Source organism: Fonsecaea monophora (genome assembly GCF_001642475.1).
Source record: "Fonsecaea monophora strain CBS 269.37 chromosome Unknown Scaff2, whole genome shotgun sequence".
In the NCBI taxonomy this organism is placed as follows: domain Eukaryota; kingdom Fungi; phylum Ascomycota; class Eurotiomycetes; order Chaetothyriales; family Herpotrichiellaceae; genus Fonsecaea; species Fonsecaea monophora.
The window spans coordinates 847048-869599 of record NW_019173933.1 but is presented as its reverse complement, the minus strand read 5'-3'; the positions used below and the strand labels follow the sequence as shown (position 1 = coordinate 869599).

The 22552-nt window shown below is 52.1% G+C and overlaps 7 protein-coding genes across 7 annotated transcripts; 3 read left to right on the top strand and 4 right to left on the bottom strand.

The window, feature by feature from the left end:
• Window positions 1-864: 864 nt before the first annotated feature.
• On the top strand, window positions 865-2346 carry AYO21_00714 (hypothetical protein; the record flags this gene model as incomplete). The annotated part of the gene is made up of 1 exon (XM_022650704.1): window positions 865-2346. One exon carries the CDS (start codon window positions 865-867, stop codon window positions 2344-2346), a length of 1482 nt encoding a protein of 493 aa, XP_022517318.1.
• Window positions 2347-4017: 1671 nt separating this feature from the next.
• AYO21_00713 (hypothetical protein) lies at window positions 4018-5313 on the top strand (the record flags this gene model as incomplete). Its single annotated transcript, XM_022650703.1, has 1 exon — window positions 4018-5313. The coding sequence occupies one exon, from the start codon at window positions 4018-4020 to the stop codon at window positions 5311-5313; it is 1296 nt and encodes a 431-aa protein (XP_022517317.1).
• A 268-nt stretch (window positions 5314-5581) lies between these two features.
• On the bottom strand, window positions 5582-6812 carry AYO21_00712 (hypothetical protein; the record flags this gene model as incomplete). The annotated part of the gene is made up of 2 exons (XM_022650702.1): window positions 5582-6587; window positions 6757-6812. 2 exons carry the CDS (start codon window positions 6810-6812, stop codon window positions 5582-5584), a joined length of 1062 nt encoding a protein of 353 aa, XP_022517316.1.
• A 587-nt stretch (window positions 6813-7399) lies between these two features.
• Window positions 7400-7990, top strand: AYO21_00711 (hypothetical protein; the record flags this gene model as incomplete). The annotated part of the gene is made up of 1 exon (XM_022650701.1): window positions 7400-7990. The coding sequence occupies one exon, from the start codon at window positions 7400-7402 to the stop codon at window positions 7988-7990; it is 591 nt and encodes a 196-aa protein (XP_022517315.1).
• A 475-nt stretch (window positions 7991-8465) lies between these two features.
• AYO21_00710 (hypothetical protein) lies at window positions 8466-13303 on the bottom strand (the record flags this gene model as incomplete). The annotated part of the gene is made up of 3 exons (XM_022650700.1): window positions 8466-12720; window positions 12805-12902; window positions 12983-13303. 3 exons carry the CDS (start codon window positions 13301-13303, stop codon window positions 8466-8468), a joined length of 4674 nt encoding a protein of 1557 aa, XP_022517314.1.
• Window positions 13304-14087: 784 nt separating this feature from the next.
• Window positions 14088-16686, bottom strand: AYO21_00709 (hypothetical protein; the record flags this gene model as incomplete). Its single annotated transcript, XM_022650699.1, has 2 exons — window positions 14088-14209; window positions 14280-16686. 2 exons carry the CDS (start codon window positions 16684-16686, stop codon window positions 14088-14090), a joined length of 2529 nt encoding a protein of 842 aa, XP_022517313.1.
• A 1696-nt stretch (window positions 16687-18382) lies between these two features.
• AYO21_00708 (hypothetical protein) lies at window positions 18383-19312 on the bottom strand (the record flags this gene model as incomplete). The annotated part of the gene is made up of 2 exons (XM_022650698.1): window positions 18383-18450; window positions 18511-19312. The coding sequence occupies 2 exons, from the start codon at window positions 19310-19312 to the stop codon at window positions 18383-18385; spliced, it is 870 nt and encodes a 289-aa protein (XP_022517312.1).
• Window positions 19313-22552: the final 3240 nt, after the last annotated feature.

Below are 22552 nucleotides of genomic sequence, written 5' to 3'. Positions count from 1 at the left end.
GGCTGCAGACTGTGTTTGAGTTCCGTGTACCTCTATTTGGAGGCTTGCAATGAGTTGAAATTGGTGTCTGCGGAATCAGACATCCAAAGGATACGAGAGCAATGAACCTGTTTGAGTCTGATCCGAACACGCTCGAAGGGAAAGTTTTTGCAGAAGAAGAACTGAATCCATGTGTGAAGCAGGATGCTGCACATTTATATCTCTCTCTCAAGGCAACCTATGTGAGCGATGATGTCGAGTCTCGCGGCCTGGAGAGCGACCCCTCCACATCTCGCGGCCAAGCTAGCAAAAGTACTCTTGGCTGGTGGCTTCCATTAGCTCGCTTATCATTGTTGCACTAGTTGTGTCAACCTATATGAGCATTCTGCGTCTAGAGAATCCAAAGACAATTTCAGAGCACGACGGTCGAATCAGCTCACTGGAAGAGCTCAACGCCCGAGTCAAAGGCGAGCCATCATAATCGCCACCGACTTGCCAGAATTCCGTTGTTACCCTCTCTCTGCGGATGAGTGGTTCGTCTTGCCAATGTCAGCAAGCCGAGGGTATGTATAGGGAGCCCGTCGACAATTATAAATAAACCTCGAAGAACCGCTGGAGGGGCTCAATCTTCTGCTGAAATCTCCATCCCAATGCCATCTTCAAGCCAATAGCGTACAGGTCTACTGGAATCGTTCATAAAAATAGATAGCGTCTTACTTTCCAGCCTTACTTGAGTGAAAGGGTCGCCCGTGTCTCCAGACCACGGCTACAATGGAGAATCGTCAAGCAAAAAGAACTTCTACTATTCCGAAAGACCGATGGGAGGATCTAAGATCTGTCATCACCCACTTGTACTTGGATTGTGAGGTTAGCCTGGAACGAGTCATGGAAATCATGAGGGATCAATATGATTTCGATGCGACAAAGAGCATGTACACGAAAAGATTCCACGCTTGGGAAGTCAGGAAGAACATGACCCAAGAGCAGAAACTGAGCACCTATGCTCATTACCGACAACATGGTGGCGTCACTGACGACAAAGTTACCATCAAAGGAAAACCCGTATCCATGTCCCGGATTCTACGTCCAGTTCAACAAAAAGGCCAGAAAATGACTATCGTCGCCCAGGAATTGCCAAATGCCATGGTAAATGCTGCTTCTTGGGACCTCCAGGGGCCAGGTATGTCTTCGGCTTTTGGAAACCAGGTCCCCAGCCAGAAACATGACCCTCGCCAGACGATCGCAGCTCGAACCATCCAGGGCATCGGTACTTTTCAAAAACAGATATTGCAGGAGAGTCCGGAGAGCAGCATTGCCGAGCTGATTCTACGCCATATCAACTACTATTACCGGCGGTACTCGGATAACCCACGGGCGGTTTTTCATCATACCCAGAGCCTAGGGCAAGTTTTCGGTGTCATCCACGAGGCACTGAATCTTCTTGTCGATGGGGGATCGGGCGCCTACACCAAGTTTCATGATGCTTGTAGCGGAGCTACAGCATTGTTCAGGCATCAGCCTTTCCAGATCACCGTACAATTCAGTGCATGCTTCTCTCTGCACAAATGGTCCTCCTACCCAGAATTTCGAGGGGCACTTATGCGCTACCTCACAGGAATGGCTAACGAAGTCCTTGGACCCGATCATTATCTGCCCAAGATACTTAAGCTTATGCTCCGTGACCACACATCTACGAGCCTCGGCTCTCAAGTCATCCGTCTTACTGCGGATACTACACTCTCGAGAATCCGAAACTCGAGCACTGACTTGTTGGACTGCATGTCGTATTTAAGTTTGCTCGTCAGCAGAATGCACCGCGATACGGGCGAAGAATCGACTCTCCTAAGCAAGTTAAGCCAGGATGTACTCATCACAAATCTTCTTGACGGAGCCGCCACCAGGGATGAATTCTTGGTGTACAGACTTGGCAACCTGAGACTTTCGCAGAATCGCCTTGATGAAGCCGAGGAGTTATTGACCGAGGCGATAACACTCGCCGGTGAGAGCCCAGACGCCGGTGGAGCGAGTACCTCCAAGCTCTGCATGTTGGCATTCAACGGCATGGGGGTTCTCTTCGGGAGAAGAGGAGATCTGAACAGACGGACCGAGTACTACCGATTGGCGCTGGAATGGAGCACTAAAGTTGTCCCAAAGGAAGCCTTGAGCAAAAGGGATCAGCCTCGACGCGTGCAGTGGTTAGAAGACGTGGTGAGATATCATACTTCGAAGGGACACGTGCTGGAGGTGCAAAGTCTACGCGAGCAACACCACGATCTCTGGCCTGAGCTTGGTCGAATCAAGTACGGAGGGCTGGGTAGGTCAGGTGCTGGTGTCGGTGTCCGAACTTGGCAATATCTCTCACGATGAACTAACTATTAGCTATTTGCTTTGTGTTGTCCGAGTCGCACTGCAAGCGGGCCACCGGCTGCGGTTAGCAGTGATATGAGAAATGACTGATATTGATATGTCCAGGGAAAACTGGGTGCAGGTTCGGTCTTGTTCAGCCATGGTTATGGAAACAGGGCCTTGGAGGGCTCCAAACCCGCAGCATTGGTAGTGAAAGTGTGAGAAGTGCAAGAGAATATGGGGATACAGTATTCCATGTAGGGAGGACCTTGGATCGTGCTATAATAAGCACCGCAGGTGATGTGCAGGGTTTGATATTTGCAAGGGTGGGCTATCCCTTCTGCAGCCAGCTTTTTGTATGTTGAGGGGTGTCGATAGACCTTCTTCGAGCTTCTCGCATGCCGGATCTGTATGGCATCATTATAGCTGCTTGAGCATGCCGTCTTAGACGTCGCATTCTGTGAATGAGTGCGAGGGCCAAACAAGATTGCTTTTGTGAGATAATAACTGGACGTTTAGAGGATGCTGGAAATGGTCCCATCTACCTTTATGCTTGCCCTGGGAATCGAGCCAATTAGAGGAGATGAAACTTATTCCGAAAACAGTCAAGGGTCTTGGGGCATAACCTTGTTTCATTCGTCGAATTGACAACGCTAGCTATATACAGGATCGGGTGTTGTAGCAGCAGGACGCAAATACGGTACTACCGGTTACTCGCTGTCGATTCTGGTATTACTCCCTGTACCTGTCCTTGTAGGGGGTGAAGTTAAACCCTTAAAAGCCCCCCCCCGGAGGGTGATCAAGTGGTTACCAAGACTGCGTTTTGTACTTCGCAGGAGGAACGGCGTCGCAACATGCAGACACGAGCGGGCCGGTAATATCCACCAATGAGGCCCCGTGTACGTAAATGTCGTTGGTGGGAAGGGGATATGAGTAGTTACTGTCGACTTTGTCTACAGGCACAAGGCTTGACTGGTCATTTGGCTCTAAAGGGCGATCGAATGATCAACATGGTAAAAAGGACACTGGGACTTTTCGCCGTGACGCGGGAGACACAAGAAGATATGGGAGCTTCGTGTGTCACAGCCTCTTTTTCACTGCTGGGGTGTGATTGTAGGGCAGGTAGCACAGGTCCAAATTCTTCTTGCCTGACCGAGAGGATAAGACGCCACAGAAAAAACATCCCAGACGATGTAAATCACGCTATTCTTGAGCCCTTTGTGGCATTGGTTGCGGTCCAAGGACCAGCAAACGAAAAGTTGCCGTTGTAAGGCTCATGCTAAGCGCAAATCAAACCATGTCCGCCGCCGAGACGGGAGGGCCAAGCAATTCTTCCCGAGATTCAAGGTCGCATGTGTTTTTCAGCCCAACTATGCAATAGCCAGAGTTCGCGATCCACAAGGTCTTGACGCTGCGGCTAAGGTGCCTTTGGTCTACAGTGTTGTTACCGCCTACCTAGAGTGGAGAACCGTGACTAAGGGTAGTGAGTTTAACGACATTGCTTGTGACAGAGCGAGAGAGAGAGAAAGGCAGAGAGTCGTAAAGCAGCCGATGTACGCCTGAATAAACGCAGATTTTTTGAAAACCGAACCCTCGTCGCTGAAGTATGAGTGCGAACTTACAAATTACGGCCTCTATCCTTCCCCCTCAACAAGTCTTCAAAGTCAGTGGCAGCAGACATGACAAGAGGAAATGGCGACGGCAGGCAAAATACACTCGTGGATACACCATGACGACCAAACAGATCCATCGTCCCTAAAGAGCCAGGTGTTTCGCCATGTGGCTGCGCACCGACAATGGAAACGTCTGCAGCGCACACGGAACCTGCGGGTCTCGGCCCTGAACTTGTACCACACATTTCAAAACCAGGGTCGGCAGACTGCACAGATCGACGCCCATTTCGCTGGATCCTACGACCCCTTTGACACTTTACCCATCCCCCACACGGCTCAGATCGACGAGCTACTACGATTCGACCAGCTCCATGTCTCCCCGGCAATGGGCAGCACCACGATCCCTCTGCATCCGTCGGCGACGTATCTCCAAGACGAACTGGCCGCGTACGGGTACTTGGCCCGCATCGCGGCGATCAAGGCGCGGTGCGACCCGAAACCAGAGATCCTCAATCTGGTCCTCAAGTTGAAAACGAAGGCGATGCAGCAACTCCGCCTGGGCCTTTTCCAGACGGGCCTCACGCATCTTTGTCGGCCGGTCATGTCTCTCCTGTACGCGGAGACGTGGTGCGACAATCATACGGCGGTGGCGGTCCACCTTCGCCTGCTGGAGGTTATCAACAACCAGTATGGAGCGAAGCCTGAGGATCTCATCTGCATCCTCCACTCGGACACCCAGCGCGCCACCCTAACACTAGGAAGCCCGCTGTTCGCGATGGAAGACAGCACGTGGGATATGCTCGAGGCAGACTATGCAGTGTATGTACCCCTTCCGTGGCTTGAGGATGACACTGTCGATGGCATCCAATGGCCCTGGCGCCGCTTGATACTTCACCTGAGAAACGCCCTCGTGGCCATCAGCGTGGTGCGAGCGGCCGAGACACCATGGGCTGTTCGACAGGCCGCCACGGTCAGATTTCTTCACATCATGAGGCTTCTACTCGAACAGTACACTTCGAGCTCCAACGATATCGAGAAATGTGCGGCTTTGGCAGCTCTGTACCGACTCCGTCTGGCGGCCAAGATGGAGCGGATACCGCTTTTCGACACCACCGTCTTCAATGCAGGGAGGCTGATCCTCTGGAGACTCAAAGAATTGCTCACTACGATATCTCACGAGTCGCCCGGGATCCGCCTGTGGGTTTTATTCGTAGGGACAATGTCGGGCGACAGTTGGTTCGAGGAGGAATTCAGGGCCCAGGCAGAAACACTGGGACTGGTGAACTCGGACGATGTCAAGGCCGTCCTCGGTGTCTTTGAGGGCGGAGACCTACCGGGTATAAGGGTCGACCAGCTTATTAGTCCTTCGTGTTGAATGGTAATTCATTGAAAAAGGTATTCTGTTCGCTTGAGATGCAGTGCTGCGACAGAGGATTTTATGCACAAGTTTTTGTCCATGTGATCCATTCGGATGGACAATGGTTGCCTTATCAGCGAGATGAGGGTCGAGTAAAGCCATGTCGCAAGGCTGCGGGTTACGGGTAAGCCACTGGGGACCTAATGGGGAAGGAAGGTTGGCCGAGTAAGTGCATTGCTCGATTGGTCCAGCCTTTCACATGAGTGGGTGCCCGTTTTCCTCATGCTCACTTACCCATTATTCTCGACACCCCCTGTAAGTCCCCTTCGACCGTCTCGACAAGATCTTCATCTACGTACGCCGGGTTAAAGCCTCCGCCAAAGTCAACAAGCCACATGTTTTCCATGTTGTCAACTAAGACGTTGTCAGGCTTCACATCTCCCCAAATGATTCCATGACGGTGTAATGCAAGCACCGTATTTAGAATCTGGCTATCCCATGTCTGCCTCAGTGAACGCGTAATTCTGCCTGTGCCAATGTAATCTGCCAGCGTACCCTGATGATAGATGCATTCCATCAATACTCCTAGAATCTTGTGTGGCTCGTTGGTGTAATGGACAAGGCCGTAGATAGATGGGAGCCGGTATTTTTGATGTAAGCGACTGTGCTTGATTTGTTGTAGTATCTTGAACTCTCGAAGAAATGACGCGTGGTCCTGTTCTGCCTTGAAATGGTAACAGGTAGTATCTCCGGCCACGAGGACGGAGCCTGGAGTGTCCGATAGGACATCGTTGACGTCCGAGCCGCATGTCGGTAAGATCCTGGTGATCGAGGCGGCCACATGAGGGATTTCTGAGGATTCTGGAATGTTGCTCAGGTGAATCTGAGGAATCAATCCCACGGGATCAGGACGATCTTTAATCCAAGGTAAGTATGTGAGGCTGCCCGCATCTTCCACCAACTCAAAGTAAAGTGTCTCGGGCACGTAGAATTGTTGAAGAGAAAATTGACGTGGATCGATCGAGAGCGAATGGTGAGCCCGTAACATGGCAATGCAAGCATCTGAAATGAGAGTATACAGATCTTCCTCAGCATCATTGTCTTCTGGTGCTTCTTCTATCAGTCGCAGAAACTCTGCCTTTTCAGGCCAGTTCGCCAAGTCCTCCGCTCGGACATAGACGTGGAAGAGTTTCCTATTGGAACGAATAACAAAGGAGGCCTCGTCAAGATCACAGTCGAAATGCGTCACGTTCCAGTTTGGAAAAGCTCCCATGAAGTCGTCAATGAGGTAACTAGGAGTTTGTTTATTTCAGAAGGATTTTTCTTTCTTTCACAGTTGAAGACGGGTTCAGGGTTCGAAAGAGAGCTTGTTGATAGAGAGGAGGATGAGGAAGTGGCAGTTACGCGCGTTTGGTCGGGGTGCCGCATTGGTGCCAAGATTCAAGCCTTTGGCCGACTTACGATGGTCGTTCCATCTTCCAACCCATACTCCCTAGAAGATGCAGGGGAACTGGCATGTCTTCATCTTTTCTTCGTCTGCCGCTAGATCACGGTCATCCACCTCTCTAACTCCTGGTGGCCGTACCTTTTCACGAACAGCTGCTCGCAGCGCTGCCGTAGTTCTCCATCAACGACCTACTCCATGTCGATCAATGATGGCTTCCAAGTGACAACGCACTGGATGAACCCATCCGCACCTAGATATACATCCTCGATGTCTGCCACCTTGCCGTCCACTTCGCCCGTGCCGCGACGGGGATAAACGAAGTGAGCCTGTTTTGGGCGGGAAGAACCTGATGATGTATGATAGTGCTGGGCCTCTAGTGCCTCTCGTGCCTCCCTGGCCTCTCTAGCCTTCCATGTCTCCTTCGTGGCTCCACGAGGGCGCTTTTGAGGACTGCCCGTGTCATGACGAGCTGAGGACTCGGTAGATGACGAATATCTTTTTCGAGTTCGTGTTGCTTGGGTGACAGTGTCAAGATCCGATCCGATAGCATCCCCTGGAGTTAAAGGAGGCGACGGGAGTGGATGTTGTAGAAAGGTACTGATGTTTTCTATGATTTCGCAGGTCAGAATCGGGGAGGCCTTCGAGAGACGGATAGCAATGTGGGGAGCGTTCAAAAACTACAAGTCGACCAAGAAAGAGGCGGTCGTGGGCTTGATGGCGTTGGCGCGATCTGAACGCACGGATCTAACCTTGTCTACGGCCCAGCTGCATGGGAAACCCATCAAATGGGATCCCATCAGACGGTTTAGCAGCAGAGCCGCCCAGTGGCGCAGACGAGGACGGAGAACGACCGAAATCACACCGATAGGCGAGAAGATTCACCTCGATCTACATCCGGACGCATTTCGGTTAACCGTAGACATTGACGAGCCCATCCTTCTCAAGATGCTGACCATGTGTAACAATTACGAGCATGATGACGACCGTGCTCGATTCTTCCAGCAGACATATTCCGACATGGGCCACATGTATGGCGTCCGGCAGAACCGCGCCCAGAGTTCCCATTACTATCAGCTTGCTCTCGAGAAAGCGATCCAAGCGCAAAACACTGCAAACATTGCGTCGATACGATGCCACGTGAAGGCTACGGCCATGACCGACACAACCAGACCGGCCAAGCGCACTCGCAACCACAGGGCGGTACTGGCTGGGCGCTATGGGCGTTTTGTCGGCCGTACTCTTGGCTGACTCCCTACTTTTGATCTTGATCTTGGATCTTTTCATCTTTTCATTTTTCCATTCGGGACTTCATATTTGTCTTTGCTACTTACTGCTGTACCAAGTACCAAAGCTGCAAGGATGTTGCTGGATCGGAGCTGTCCGATCACACAGATTGAGTAAATGAATGAACAGGCCTTTTCGACTTCTCATAAAAGCCCAAAATCAACATATGGATGGGAACCGCTTTCCCTCCTGGGTTCCCTGTACATGATATCCATCCTGCTTGTTCGCGATCCTCATCTTTGATCCCTTCTCGTTCCGTCAATCACCCTTCGGCTTCAACGATCCAACGGTTTTCCTGCATCAACAATCAAAAGTCATTTCGACAGAAATTGATTTGGTGGCAAACAAGGCAGGAATCCGCGCCACTGGCATAGCCCTGTGTCTGTCTTTCACCAAACGCTGAGCTGGCTAAGGAAAAGCCTTGATGCATTGGCCCCCTTCATGATTGAGCTTTACCGTCCCTGAAAGCATCAATCCTTTCCCTCTCCGAAGGCTCTAGACTGTCGTAGTAACGTTCCGCCAGGCCGCCTTCCCAACTATCCAGCCCAACCTTGTCCTTAACTGCGATGAATGGGCTTCGATAAACACTAGCCATTCCCTTATGTTTCTGAATATAGTAGCCTGCAACCCTCGCCCAGAAACCACCCTTTGCAGACCAATCGCTTAGCTGTTTCGGGATCGGGCGATCGTTGACCAGTAACCCAGTCGGTCCAAGTGGACGTTTCTCCAGAGACTGGACAAGAAGGGGTGACGGATCGGCCATAGGAGGCGGAGGAGAGAAGTGGATTGTCGAAGAATGCGGCAGAATTGGCTTGGGAAGTGGGACTTGAGGCTTTGGCTGCATCATGCCACCATGGACAGTCGTGTTGAGAGGATCGAAAATTGAGCGCTTGGGAATGTAATTGCTGATTTGTAGACCAATACTCGCAGCAGGGAAGGGCGCCATATCATGCATCATGTCTAAATCCATCATGTCCATCGACGCGCTCCTTTTTATTCCCATGTGACTCAAAGGGAGGGAGACGGTTGATGACAAACCTAATCCAGAGAAACTGCCTCTCGCAGAGCGATGTCCTGCACTGGACCCTGGTGGGCTGATCTGCGTAGCATTTGGGTTGATAAATTGAGGTGGGTTCTGCGGATCTAGTGGTTGCATCGAAGGGCTCGTAGCGGATGAGTTGGCATGCTGCATAAATGAAGGCGAGGTGTCATGTTGCTGCAGGCTGGGACTGGGCATCATGTACGAACTGCTCGGCCTGCTGCCAGATGGAGAGTGCTTTCCTGCCTCCTTTTGAGCCTTGATTTGATCGGGGCTTTTGAATGGGTAAGCTGGGTTGGAAATCCGGCGTCGACGCTCGACTTCGGCAGAAGGTGGAGGCAGAGGTGGTTGGCTTGCGGCTGCACGGATGGTTTCGATGCGGGGCTGTTGATATGGTGTGCTTGGAGTTGAAGTTCCCGGGGGACTGTGACTCGGATCGCTGTGATACGGAAATTGAAGGTGGGATTGTTGCACATATGAAGGGAAGGAAGAAGTGGCAGGGGATTGGGGTTGGCCATATTGGGGTGAAAGCATCGAGTTGAGACCTGAATTTGGACCATGTCCATAACTGGGGCTCCGCTCTGTGGCGCTAGGATTCATCCAGTCGCTGCTGTATTCGTACTGTTGTGACCTGATGTTTGAATTCATCATTGAAGGACCGTAACGCCCAGTGCTGTCGAGTGCAGTGAAGCTCGGGAAGGGGTCGTATTGTTTGAGCGGGGGCAGCGATGGATCATTTGACCACTCCTTCATATGCTTAGCATGTTGAGATGCTTGTTGTTGGAAATGCCTCTGGCGCTGGACAGCTTCGAGATCAATCCCAATGCCACCATGACGGATGGAGGTACTGGAGCCTTCTGCGGCGTCAAGCTGGCGGACCTTGGCTTGTTGTCGCTGGAAGATCCGCGCCTGCTCGTTCAGGCGAGCTTCTTGGCCAGTCATGATGTCTTTGTATTGCGACGGTTTGATCTGGCTGGCTTTGATGGGCCGTGCTTGATTGCTTCCCATCGTGAGATCTTGTGTCGTTCCGCTGAAAGTCCCTGGAAGGGCTGAACTCTGTAAATGCTGTTTATCGACATTCTGCCTAATGCTTGCCATTGCAGCATTCTTTGCGGCAAAATTAACTAGTGGATGGGAAGCCGAGAACGCCTGCCGCTTGGGTTGAGGTGGTGGTGCCATTGCCTTTTTGGAAGGCATGACCATGTCGAGGAAGTTTGCGGCAGGGTCATGAACCTGTTTGTCAGGATCGGCCGTGTAGAATGCCTTTCCTTCCGACGAAATCTCTCCAAGGTACAACCACAGTTGTTTCTCCTTGGCCAGGTCAACGGGCTTCTGTGCTTTGTTCACGGGAGGTAGAGAACAGACAAATTCTGCCCACTCGGTTCTTGGCTCCTCGGTGAATAGGTCGCCTGGACTTGGCTTCTTCTCGGTTGACTCGGGTAGTGAAGCAGTCATGCCCTGTAGTTCTTCCGGCAAGTCGAGCGCATTTGCACTTGGCTTCTGTAGATACGAGGTGGCGGAGTCGACGAACAGGATCGAAGTGGGATCTACTTCTTTCACCTGTTTGAGATCTGGCAAAACCTTGACAAGAACAGAGTCTTGACCTTCGTCGTACCCAGCAATAACCAGGCCAGCCTCAATATCGTCGAAATTGGTTGCCTGAAATTGAATGAGCTCCCCTTTCTTGAGGCCGAAAAGGAACCGTCGGAACTCAGCATTCTGCCAGCAATTGTTTGCGTGATTGCAGGCCGAAAGTTCACTGGTGATTCTCGTGCGTTTGACCGTACGGTGCAGACGACATCTCCAGTCGAAGCCGATATCGCGATACTCCACCCCTTCGTGCCAGACAGCGATTTCACCCTTGTCGACTTGAACACCAGCTTGCATTGCACAGGTCGCGTGGAACGATTTGGTGCATTTTGCTGATGAGCATTGAAAGCACGATCCTTTTTTCTGCCGGCACTCGTGGCATTTGAGTTCCAGACGATCTTTGCTGATGTTCTCAACATTATGGACCATTTCTTTGCCGTCATTGCTAGCAATGTAAGTTTCTGGCGTGTACATAGCACAAGTTCTGTGTGCACGCTGCCCTTGTGTCGTCGGCAAAAGCTCCTCCCAGGAGAAGTCGTTCGGGCACAGGCAGCAGGGCTGGTTCTTGCTGACTTTTCTGATCTTGATGATTTTCCTGGCCTTCTTGTTGGGAGCGAGCTCCTTCACAGCACGTTTTCTCTTCTGTGGAATCTTGATCCTGCCTCTATCGCTACTGGGAGGCGTGGGAAGGTCTGTTGGTTCGTCCTCATCTTCGTCGTCGGTAACCTCAACTTCTTCAAACTCAGGTGTAGGCTCGCCGTTCATCCGGCGAATAAACCAGTCCACATCGATGAAGACACTGTCGGCTTCGCATTGGCACTTGCGCGCTGTCTTACCATACTGCAACCAGTTTTCAATTGCGAAATTGACAGACTCTGCGCAGTTGTAACCCAAATTGTAGCCGGAGTGATATCCAATGGGGAAGGTGATGACAAATTGGCCTTCGCGATGAACAACTTTATTGACGTTGACCCCGAACTTCGATTTCAGGATTGCAGGCGAGACGAGGTAAGTCTTGTGGCGCAAGAACTGATCACAGTCCTTAGCATCTGAGGACCAGATAGACTTCATGGCCGCTTCGAATTTGGGGGCGTCCTTTTGAGATATGCTGTACCATTGCTTTGGAGCACCGAAATGGATGTAGTTGATACTGTAGAGATCCACGTCTTCCAAATGCCATGCAAAAGTTGCTCGCCACATCCCAAGGTATAGGTAGGCAGTATTGACACCAGGGATAGGTTGTCCTAAAAGGTCCAGCAAGTTTGGTAGTTTTGCGACATTCCACTCCTTGGTATCATCATCAAACAAAGAGCCCGGCATGTCAGCAGCATACATGGGGTTGCTGAAGTTCAGACTTTTCCAGTATTTCTCTTCGAGTTCGTCGCACCGCTCGGGCGTCCACTGGTCGTTGTCGTATACCCTATAATCAAAATCCCGGAAAGCCTCCTCGTCGATTTCATCCATGGCCTCCCGGGCGTTCCGCAATCGGCGAGCGGCAACAGTGGTCTCTGCCCCTTTGCCAACACTCGAAGTTTCCTTCTTGTTGGCGGTTTTGGGTGGCCGTCCTCTTGGTCTGCCAGTGCCAGGTGGTCTGCCCCTCCCTCTCTTGGCCTTGGTTGGAGTTGGGTCAGCAGTTGTGGAAGCCGCCTCATCATCTGCTTCCTCATTTTCCAGACCCGTTGGCTTCACCTCGGGACTGGTGGGCGTCGGCGGGGCAAGGAGGGTAGAATCATGGTCGGCGGGTTCTTCTTTGATAGGAATGGATTTGGCGCGACTCGAGGCTCTTCTGGAAGCCTCGGGTGTTGCTGATGCTTCGGTTTTCCTGCTGCGAGCGGTTCCTCGTCCAAGTAATTTGTCAGCGTTTAGGCGCTTCTCACCACGCTTGGCGGGTGGTTGGTTTTCGGTCTGCTCGCAGAGGGATTTCCATTGTGGAAGGGTATAAGACCGCATCTTTTCCATATTTCTTTGGGTGTAGATCCCTTGTGCACCGTGGAATTCCTGGGTGATGGGATTTTTAATTCTGATGGTCTTGACCATTTCGTCCAGAGCCTTCCGAGCGCGCTTCCTATATATGTAATCAGCCTGGTGTTCGAAGAACAAATGTCATGTCGGCCGGGCGGCAGCATGTCTTGGAAGAGAAGTGGCATACCATTCTTCAGGAGGATCGATGAGGACGATACCCGACTGCATGCCGTAAGGGTCCACGCCCTTGACATATCTTTGGAAGTCCTTGAACTGGGCCATTGTCTGATGTCCATATGTGTTAGCCTGTCTTTTCTATGCTTCCTCCTTGTATCGGGCCAGGTTATCGGTTGTGTGCCACGTACCGGAGTAAAGATCGGAACTCCATTCTCATATCTGTCGGGTTTGACCTCCGAAAACTGTTCGGCTTCTGCGCCAGCGCGTGCAGCCTCCTCAAATCTCATCCTATTTTCCTCATCATCAATGTCATCGTCGAGTTCGGAGAGCGAGGAAGTCGAGGCGGCGTCATCATCCTTATGACTCCCCTCGTCAGTAGTGGGAGGGGTATGGACTTGAGGAGGTAGGGATAGAGACTGGGACACGGTCCCTTGGTTGTCCAAGGCAGAGGCACCAAGCCCGTCGGGGACAGGGAGGGTGGCGGTCGTGGGCATGGTGACTGCTGCCATGGTCGGAACAAGAAGGGTGGGAAAGGCTGAGGGTCGGGTATAGTGGAGGTGGCGAGGGGACGTAGTTGGGTCAGGTTGTGTCTAAGCACATGAAGAGAGTTGCAACGACGCCCGTCGCGGACTCTAACCACGAGCTTTGGACCGGAACAGAGGGCGACGTCTATCGTAAAGGAATGCGATGTTTGATTACACTGGCGCAGGACTGGGCTGCGATGGGGGAGTCGGGACGTTGAATCGAGCAGTCCTGGAGGGTGACCAATATGGTTTAGCGTGATGAAGGAACTATCTTCTTGGCGGGCTAAATGCCGGTCGTGCATCGGCGCTATCAGGCCACTGAAATACCCAGCCTGAAGACTACATCGTAGGAAACAGTACAAGTACTGCGCTGGTGGATACAAGCAATTGTGCTTGAAAACAAACCATTGTTGCTGGACTTATTGACTACATATACGAAATATTCCTTACTGCTATATCAAAACCTCTGCACCACACGCATCGTCACTACTCGAACATCAGCTGTGACTAGTGTCATCATCCTGCACCACGCATGCGCCTCCTCTAGAGCCTCCCGCCACTCATTGGTTCGCTTGGTCGATCCAGGCACAACACCCCCGGACCGGCCTGGACCTGCGACTGCAAACCATCCCCCGCAAATGCGCACAAAAACTTCTGTCCTGCCACTCTTCTCCCTGGTTAATCAGCTCCCCTGCCACACATTCCCATTTGTCCAAATTATCAGCCAACCAGGGACAATACCATCGTCCGATTTGGGATTCGGCTCATGTTAGTACTCGCTCAAAGCGAGCTTCTTGCCCACGGTCCTTCTTCTTTGCGCAATTTGTTCCGCAGGTTTGGGTTGATCCTTTTTAAGGGCTTGCAACAGCATGCCAGCGTCGAAGAAACCATCTAAAAGAAGGGGAAGGAAAGCAGGTCAGTGACAAGTCTGCAAACGACCACAATGTCAGGCGAAACTTACATCCACCCAATCCATCATCCTCTACCTCCGCTGTGTCTAAGCTTGTAGGAGTCTGGAAACCATCAACCTTTGACGCTTCGGTCTTGATGATCCGACCCCGAGACTTGAGGCGGCCGTCCTTGCCCGCCTTTTCTTCTGCCTCTCGGGCCCGCGTGATTTTAGATGCTGCAGCGTCTTTCGTCTTGGTAGCTCTCAAAAGCCGGCGGATTTCGTTCAAGTATGACTCTAAACTGTCTACAAAGCGTTGAGTTTGCCGGTGCTTGCTGCTGGCACAGACTGAGATGGAGTCATCTTTGATGATGTATCCGATACCGAAACCATCTCCGGAGGTTGGTCCGAAACCAAAGTGGTGTAAAGACGGATTGCCACAGTTGGAGGTACTGATGATGGTGTTGTTGATCTTGTCCCAGCCAGCATCACTAAATAGGGCTGGCATCTGCTGCAAAGCTGGGGCTGGTGAGCGGCTGGACTCGGTCCCAGTGCGAGAACGGCCAATGGGCGAAGAAGGCTCCTCGAGTCGCCTTGGACTACCCATATCGCTCACATCAGTGGGACTAGAGTAGCCGTTTGAGCTGAATCCAGTAGTGCTGCCGATTTCGGCGGATTCGTCGTTCACCTTGCGCTGCCAAACACAGTAGAGAGCATATAGATGACGGTCTGGGCCTTGTGCTTTACTTGAATCCTTGGTGATGGCGGTGTGTTTCTGTGTCGCCACTCGCAGTGCATCGACCTTCTTCGAAGCGGCATTATCCGCCCAAAACGTTTTGACAAAATCGACACACTCGGGTGTCACTGATCGAATGGCTTCTGTCCGACCATGGAAGAACGTCTTGGTCATGGCAGGTTCGTATGTGTTCTCAACACGGCCATACAGACCATAATATGCAGCTTGGAATGCCATTTGAACAAATGCATCAGGCGAGAAGCCCATAGAGGTGATGAAGTTCTTGCCATAACCAGTGAAATCTAGTGTCTGAAACTCATTTTGGTTGATCAAGTCTGCTAACCGGGTCTCTGCAAACCGCAGGGCGATCTGCAGTTCGGGGGTCATGTCCCACTCGAGCTTGTGAGGAGTGGTGCTCACGTCGCCAAAGCTATCGGGGTCTCGCTTCGACGGGTCCGGGCTCTGGCTTGTCCACAGCGTTGGCGCTTGGCCGTTGATGGACTTTGCAAATCTCAAAATCGTGTCTGTGTAGACGTCGCTGGCGAATCGGAGGACCGTATGGCCATCCACACCCGTGTGCTCGAAATTGATGCCAGCACTGCCGTTCTTGCAAACGATGATTTGGAGCTTGTCATACCATCTATTGGTGCAGGTCCCAACTTGGACACCACGCTCGACCTCACTAGTGCCGCAGAGCATGTTGCCGCAGAGCTGAGAGACACTTGCGGGTTCGGTATAATCCAGGCAGATCATGAATAGGGCGGAGTCAACAATGTTGAGGCAGTCCGCATTGTTGGAACCTTCATCCCTCGTCAACAAATCGCGCAAGTGTGACCAGGTCTTTCGGTTCTCGGTGGTGAGCACGCCGATCGCGCCTTTAGCTGCCTCCTGTATAGGGATCTGCTCGGCATCATCGACAATAACCTGTAAATTAATGGCGAGATCCTTTTCAGTCATGATCAGGTCGTTGTTGTCGTCGAGAACATCAAACCAATAGAACTGACCGCGGCACATGACGACGACATGTTTGGAGTCGGAATCCTGGCCGATGATGCAACCATTCTCTGTAGGCACTCGCGCAGTCCCAAAGAGTCGCGAGTACTGATACATGCATAAGGGCGTCCCTCTGAGCGTGTCGGGCGGCAGCTCTTCTTTTCGCACAGCCCTGACAAAGCAGAGAGCAGAGATCACCAGAGATGCCGCCCTTGTTACTTGGTTATTCCGCGCCGGGGTCGGATCGTCTTCCAGTAGAAAGAAAGGGTTGAGGTTCAGCACGACGGGGTTGTCATAGTTCAAGTACGAGTCATACCAGAACTGCTCGATGTAACTGGTTCGGCCCGTGGCATATTTCTTTAATCGTTCCTGTAAATCCTTACCGTCGTTCTCAAGAAAGTCCCGAACAGCAGCCTTTGTATCGTTGTGCTCCTGTGGGGACTGTAGCGGAGCCAATGCATCAAGGTATTTCTTCATGGTCGCATCCAATTCGGGTATGGGCAGCTTCGGTAGCTTGTCCTGGGCCGCGAAGGTGATTCCTGGTTTAACAGGTTCCTGTTTCGAAGACATAGGCTCTTTCTCCACCTTGGTATACGAGGCTGTGGTCTCCTTGGCCGCCTCGAGCGACCGCTCCGCTTGATCGCCTGCCATATTGGCGTGCTCGCCGTTCTCACGCGATGAACTGCTCAACGTCTCGTCAAGAGATTTAGGGCGGGCAAAGTATCTCGTTCTTGTCCCTGTGGAAGACATGGTCAATACTTGAATCATGCGTATAGCGCAGCCAGCACAGTGGCAATGCTCAGAAGACGGAGTGCGGTGCGGTAAAAGTAGTGGCAGTCATGCAAACAGTAAGGGGGCATGAGGAACGTGATTTTCGCGATAGAAGAAAGGAACGCAAGTCCAGGATTCTGACGAAGAGCACGAGGAGCTTCGGAAAGAGGAACAAAGAAAGGAAGAAGAACTCCGATGTGGAAGAGACCGCGCGAACAGCATAAGTTGTCACCTGGCACAGGGCAAGACTGTCAGGAGGGGTTTTCCATGCCCTTTGAGCCTTGCCCGAGGGCAGTCTCTCTCAAAACAACCTCTTACAGAGCCGATCTGTGCATGTGAAACGGGTGCGGCAGGGATGGTGGTCTTATGACGATATGGCGCCCACGGTTTATTCGCAATTCGGAACGTATCGCAAGGCGGGCCAGCCTGCGCGTGGACAGGGAACAGGTGTGGGCAAAATAGTCACTGTATTTTCGCAGTGGTGCGCTCGGAGGAAAGGAAAGGACGTGGACGTACAGAGGTGTAGAAGATCGCAGAGCGCAGTCTAACTCGTCGAGAGGCTAAAATCCACCCGCGGTTTGGGCGGTTTCGGGGATCGCTGAGTGGTCTGAGAACCCGAGCTTCCTGGGTCTGGGAATCTGCTGCGCCGTGACAGTTCGACTCAACCGAGGTGGGCGATGAGACAAGCAAGAGTCGAAGCGCCTGGATCAGGCCTGAGAACTTTATGTCTGTATGCGACACTTGTCGAAGCTGAATAAAACGTATGGAAGAACTCTTGCGGCTTTGAAGCTGCGGTGGTGGTTGAAGGATACCAGCACCACTTGACCAGAAAACTTTTGTGACGTATTTGGATTTCGAAGCATGCCAACCCCCCCAGTCGCAGTCATCTGGGCTTCGAATCCCCTTTAAAAGATTTGCAATCCCGGAGCTTCTAGAACATTTGCACGAAGAACGGTGGTTTTCGTCCCAATGTTGCAACCCTTCGCCCTTCTCGCCAGCTGAAGGAATAATTGACGGATGATCGGAGGCGCATCGATAACGACAAAACCGGGTCATGAGAATCACCCTCGAAGGGTAGACCTCCGGTGTCGACAATGAGTGAGCTGCACTTCCGTTTCTCCGCAAGCCAAACCTGGGGAAATACAGTCATGGTGGCATGGGTGAAAGGGACGATACTAACGGCAGTAATTAGTGGGCGGTCCCAGGACGAAGCGAGGATAAAAACCGAGACAAATCCGTCGCCTTTCGCCACGCGCGTCACGAACGAGTAGCAGACTCCGTTGAAGATTTGGTCAACGCTGTTGATACACGCTTTTCAGCTCGGGCCTCTATCCTACAGACTCGAGCTTTCTCGTTTTCCAGAACCAAATTCACGGGTTTACTCTCATCCTCAAAATGTCCTTCAAGCCGCACTCCTGGTGGTCAAGAATCAAGATAAGAAACAGCCATGATGTTCAGCTCATCCGATGAAACTCCGAAATGGGAACATTCAGATGGTGAAGCAACAGACTCGTAGAAAAGAAAACAATCCCACACTGCTTGCAAACCCCGCTTCATGCTTCCTGCACATGTATTTCTCCCGAACCCGAGCACAAAATATCATTGTCATTGGTTTGTCCCTGGGGCTTGAAGATCATCCAATGAATCGTCAGATCATGCAGACACGACTCGCCACTTATAAGGTGACGGTTGGCAGGCCGCCGGGTTGCAAGACGTTCGCACCATACTCGCCACCGAAATTCCCTGTTCAGAATGTGTTAGCGCAATATCCTAGGGACAAAAAACTGGCAAAAGGGTACATACCTGGTGGGCTGTAATTGCAGACGGTGAAATAAGGGCTAACATTGCCACCGGTGTTGGCCAGGCCATTGGGGCAATATTGAGTTGCGCAGCCAACAGAGGTGGTTGATTTCCACACGATCTGTGAGTAATGGCCCCATTTTTCGAAGTTGCTCATATCCGGCTCCCCGCCGTATGATGGGTAGAAGTTGATCTCTCCATTATACATCTCATTGGTGATCATGGCGGGGATGTCGGATGGAGGAGCACCAGCACCAATGTTCTGGCCATACCCACCGCCACCAGTAGAAGTGTCATGAGCATACACACAGCTGGCGGCGATTTGAGCAGCGATAGAAGCCATCTCATCACTCCAGCTCAGATGTGGTACAGATGCGTTGTCCCGATGCATGTTGTGCGAATCGAGAATTCCTTGCTGATAGTCGGAAGACACCGCGGTCGAGACGGGCGAGGGCGCTGCTTGAGTAGGAGTCGATGAGGCTTCTGGGGCTGCCCAAGAATCGGATGTTGTAGCCGGAGCTTCAGATGGAGGTGGAGAAGGGGCTGGTGTATCAGCAGGAGCCGCAGAGGTAGGAGCAGGCGACTCGCTACTCCAGTCCTCGCTGCTCCCGCCATGCCATGCGCCCCAGCTGCCCCAGCTGCTACCCGAGGAGACAGCAGGGGTATCAGTGGGTGGGTATCCAGTGACTGTGACGGTCACCGTGTACAAATCGATCTCGGTCACATAGTCGCGCTTGTCGAGAGGAGAGGCAACGGCCATACCAGCGCACAAGGCAGCAATGGCAAAAGGTGCAACGGTCTTCATGTTGAGCGATGGACGAATAACGGTTGATTGATCGTTGGTAACCTGAAGGACAGTTGGACTCGGATGTGTCTCGATTGGGACGAAACAACAGATCTCAAACGCACAAAGTGTCGTACTGGCGGGGCGCAGAGTGATATGCAGTGAGATTCTGCCGTTGGTTGCGTGAGCAAGGTGCTTCTGTTGATGCAAGTTCTTCACACCAGGTGAGGTAGTATTGTTTATGGTTGACTCTGGTCAAAGAGCTGAATTGACAGGGGCACGGACGATCTAGTCCAACCGGCACGGTCACTGACGGTGCTTCTGTTTGCGCTGCTTGAGCGGCAATTGGGGGATGTGGCTGAATGTGGTCGAAAAAGAGCGACTGTCCGACTGAATGCGCCTCGAGTGAGTGAAGAGGGCACAAAGGGACGGATAACGAAGGGAAGGTGGCAGATGGCCTAATGAAGGACTGAGGGGTGAGGTGAAAGAAGGACAGAATTCGAGAAGTGAAAGTCGTCGAGGTTATCGAGGTGAAAGGAGTGGTATAAAGGCGACAGCGCAAGGGGAGTATATTTAGTGAAGGCCTTGATCAAAGCGGGTTTTGTCTGGATTCCGTGCTGGGAATAGGCTAGTCCCTCTGTTGTGACTTGTGGCCAGTCGGAGAAAGAAGAGCACAAAGAAAAGTGACTCCACGATGGTCCTGCTCCAATTGCAAGCTTGCCGGCGACAGGGACCTCGTGGACAAGGATAACCTTAGCCTCGTGAGCCTCCGATGCAAGTAACGCTGGCTGCACAGTCGGTACCCGGAGCTTAACCAAGTATGGCCTAACCACAGTTAGGCTATTCCCGATACGGGTTGGGGTTCAGGCGAGTGCGGGGAGCTACAGAGCCTTGGAGGTTGGGTGGGAGATTTGTCGCAGCGATGATCTGGCGGGCAATCTGGACTGAAACGCCCAAATCAACCAGGGTGACAGACAACGATATTCCAATCCTCGACCACTGTACCAGCGCCGAGGCTCACGAAATTGGCTTGGCCTCGAGAGTCACAAAGAGCAACAGAGAATGAGAGGAAGAGAGTGGTGCGAAAAAGATGAGGACGAGCACGGTTCTGCGAGAGGGAAAGGACAAGAGAGAAGATCAGCGGCAAGGAAAGAAAGAGAGTGGGTTTTTGAAGGAACGGGAAGACACAGAAGAGGACGGTTACAAACTGAGTCCCTGTTTGGAATTTCATCTAGGCCTCGTCCCTCCCCCCTCGTCTTGCTGAGCAGGGAATGAGGTTGCTCGACGACTGGATGGGGGTGGAGGGTTTACATGTCGACTACCGAGTCCTGGTCGACCAAGACGCGGCGAGTTGGAATTTCAGCCGGGCACCTCTTGACGGCGTCTCTCGTGCTCCCATCTGTGACTGCGAGTATGTAGAGCACGTCTATTCGCCATCCCTGCCACAACGGGCCTGCAATTGAGATACGAATATATCGGTTACTCGCCGAATTGGAATGGGCAGATTGAAACAAATCCCCCTCGGTAAGATTTAATGACATGTGGACAGGGTTCGGTCGGAGAATAAAGTCGCTTGCAGCTTCTAGTGGTGATGCCCCTAGCACCATTGGGGTGCCGGGCACCAAAGGGGGCTCACGGTGGGCTGGTGGAGCGTAGCCGCTTATCAAATTGCGCCCCGGAGATCGGGCATCTGGGCCATCAACGATTGGCTGAGGCTGCCAAAATTTACATCCTAAACTGACAGGGCTGCCCACCGACCTCGCTACAGAGAACTCCTCGTGCGCACATTTCCTTTGCGGCTCTCTGGTTTGTTTCATCTCCTTGCAACAAGGAAATGGATAACGCACTGGCATGCAGGGTGGAGCTCGGTCACGATACGGGCATGTTCGAACTGTCCCGCCATCTGTTTTGATTGGGGAACTGCGAATTGACATCCACGAGGCCAGCTTCCCTCACTTGGTCGCTCTTCCTATCCAAGCTGGACGCTTGAGTGTCATTCCACTCGCTTCAGCCTCGTCGTGATCGCGACCATCCTTGCGCACCCACGAGTGCCGATCGCACCGAGGAAGGAATGGAGCTGACGTGTCCCGTCTAGAGTCCATTGCTAACACCGGTCCTGTTCATCTTATCCTCCACCATTTCGATACCCCAACAGTACGCCACCATTTCGCCCCTTGGACAAGTCTTACACGGTTTTCGACCGCAAACTGGCGCATACCTGAAGAGATAGGAAATCACACTTTAGGATCGCTGTGTTGGAAATTCCAGCCCCCATATTCATTCCTGTTCTTTTGCTCCCGGGAGACCCTAGTCTTTTGTCCCAGTGACCTAGCGCCAACCTGAGTTCTCTTGCTCTCTCAACATCAGAGTGTCGGCGCAAATATATCCGCTTGAAAAATATTGCTTGCGCGCCAGAATTGTGCAACCATGCACCACCGCGAAGGCTGGAAACGACAACTTGGGCTTCCGATGCCGACAATTATATGCTGTCCTACCTCTCCCCTGCACCACGCTTGCATCGCCAATAGACTGGTCTCGATTTTCCCCCTGAATCCCTTCCCTAGTATCAGCTTGCCCTCCAACTCCCCTACGAGACAGAGTTTGCGCTGTGGGTGGTCGAATATAGAAGTCGATGTGGTACGCTCGGATATCAGCAGCCAACTGTTCAGGCCATCTTAATCTTACTTGGCCCAATTCTTTCGCAGCATTACGCCAGTTACCGATCTTGAAGCCCGAATCAACAGAAGCCATGTACTCATTTGAAAGTGAGAACGTAAATTATCAATCGCCCGAGCACATGGGTTAAGATGGGCTGCTAAACATGTGGTCGTCTTCTACATTGCTCTTCAGATGAAGAGCCAGGGCAAAGGGATTTCCCAGAAAGACCCAAGCTGTCGAAATCTGTTCAGCAGAAATATCCCCGGCCAAAGTGTTTGTGGAAGGAAGGATGCAGGCTCTGACCACAGCATACACTAATAGTGACACTGCATAGATACATGGCCAGCTTTCAACTCCTGACTCATCTACTCCTCCTCTCTGTACGCGTCTTGCAGATGTACAGATGCACTTGCAACTCGAAACAATCCACAGACGAAGTTGAGCGTACAGCCGGATGTCAGCCGCCAGCCACGATGAACTGGGCTGTCATTTCCCCTTGCATCGGCGGCATCGGGGATCTCTACCAACTACTTCGAATATGTCATCAGCTACCGTGGCAATGTCCTGATGGAGGGGTTTCCGAACCCCAAGGTCGGTAAGTTC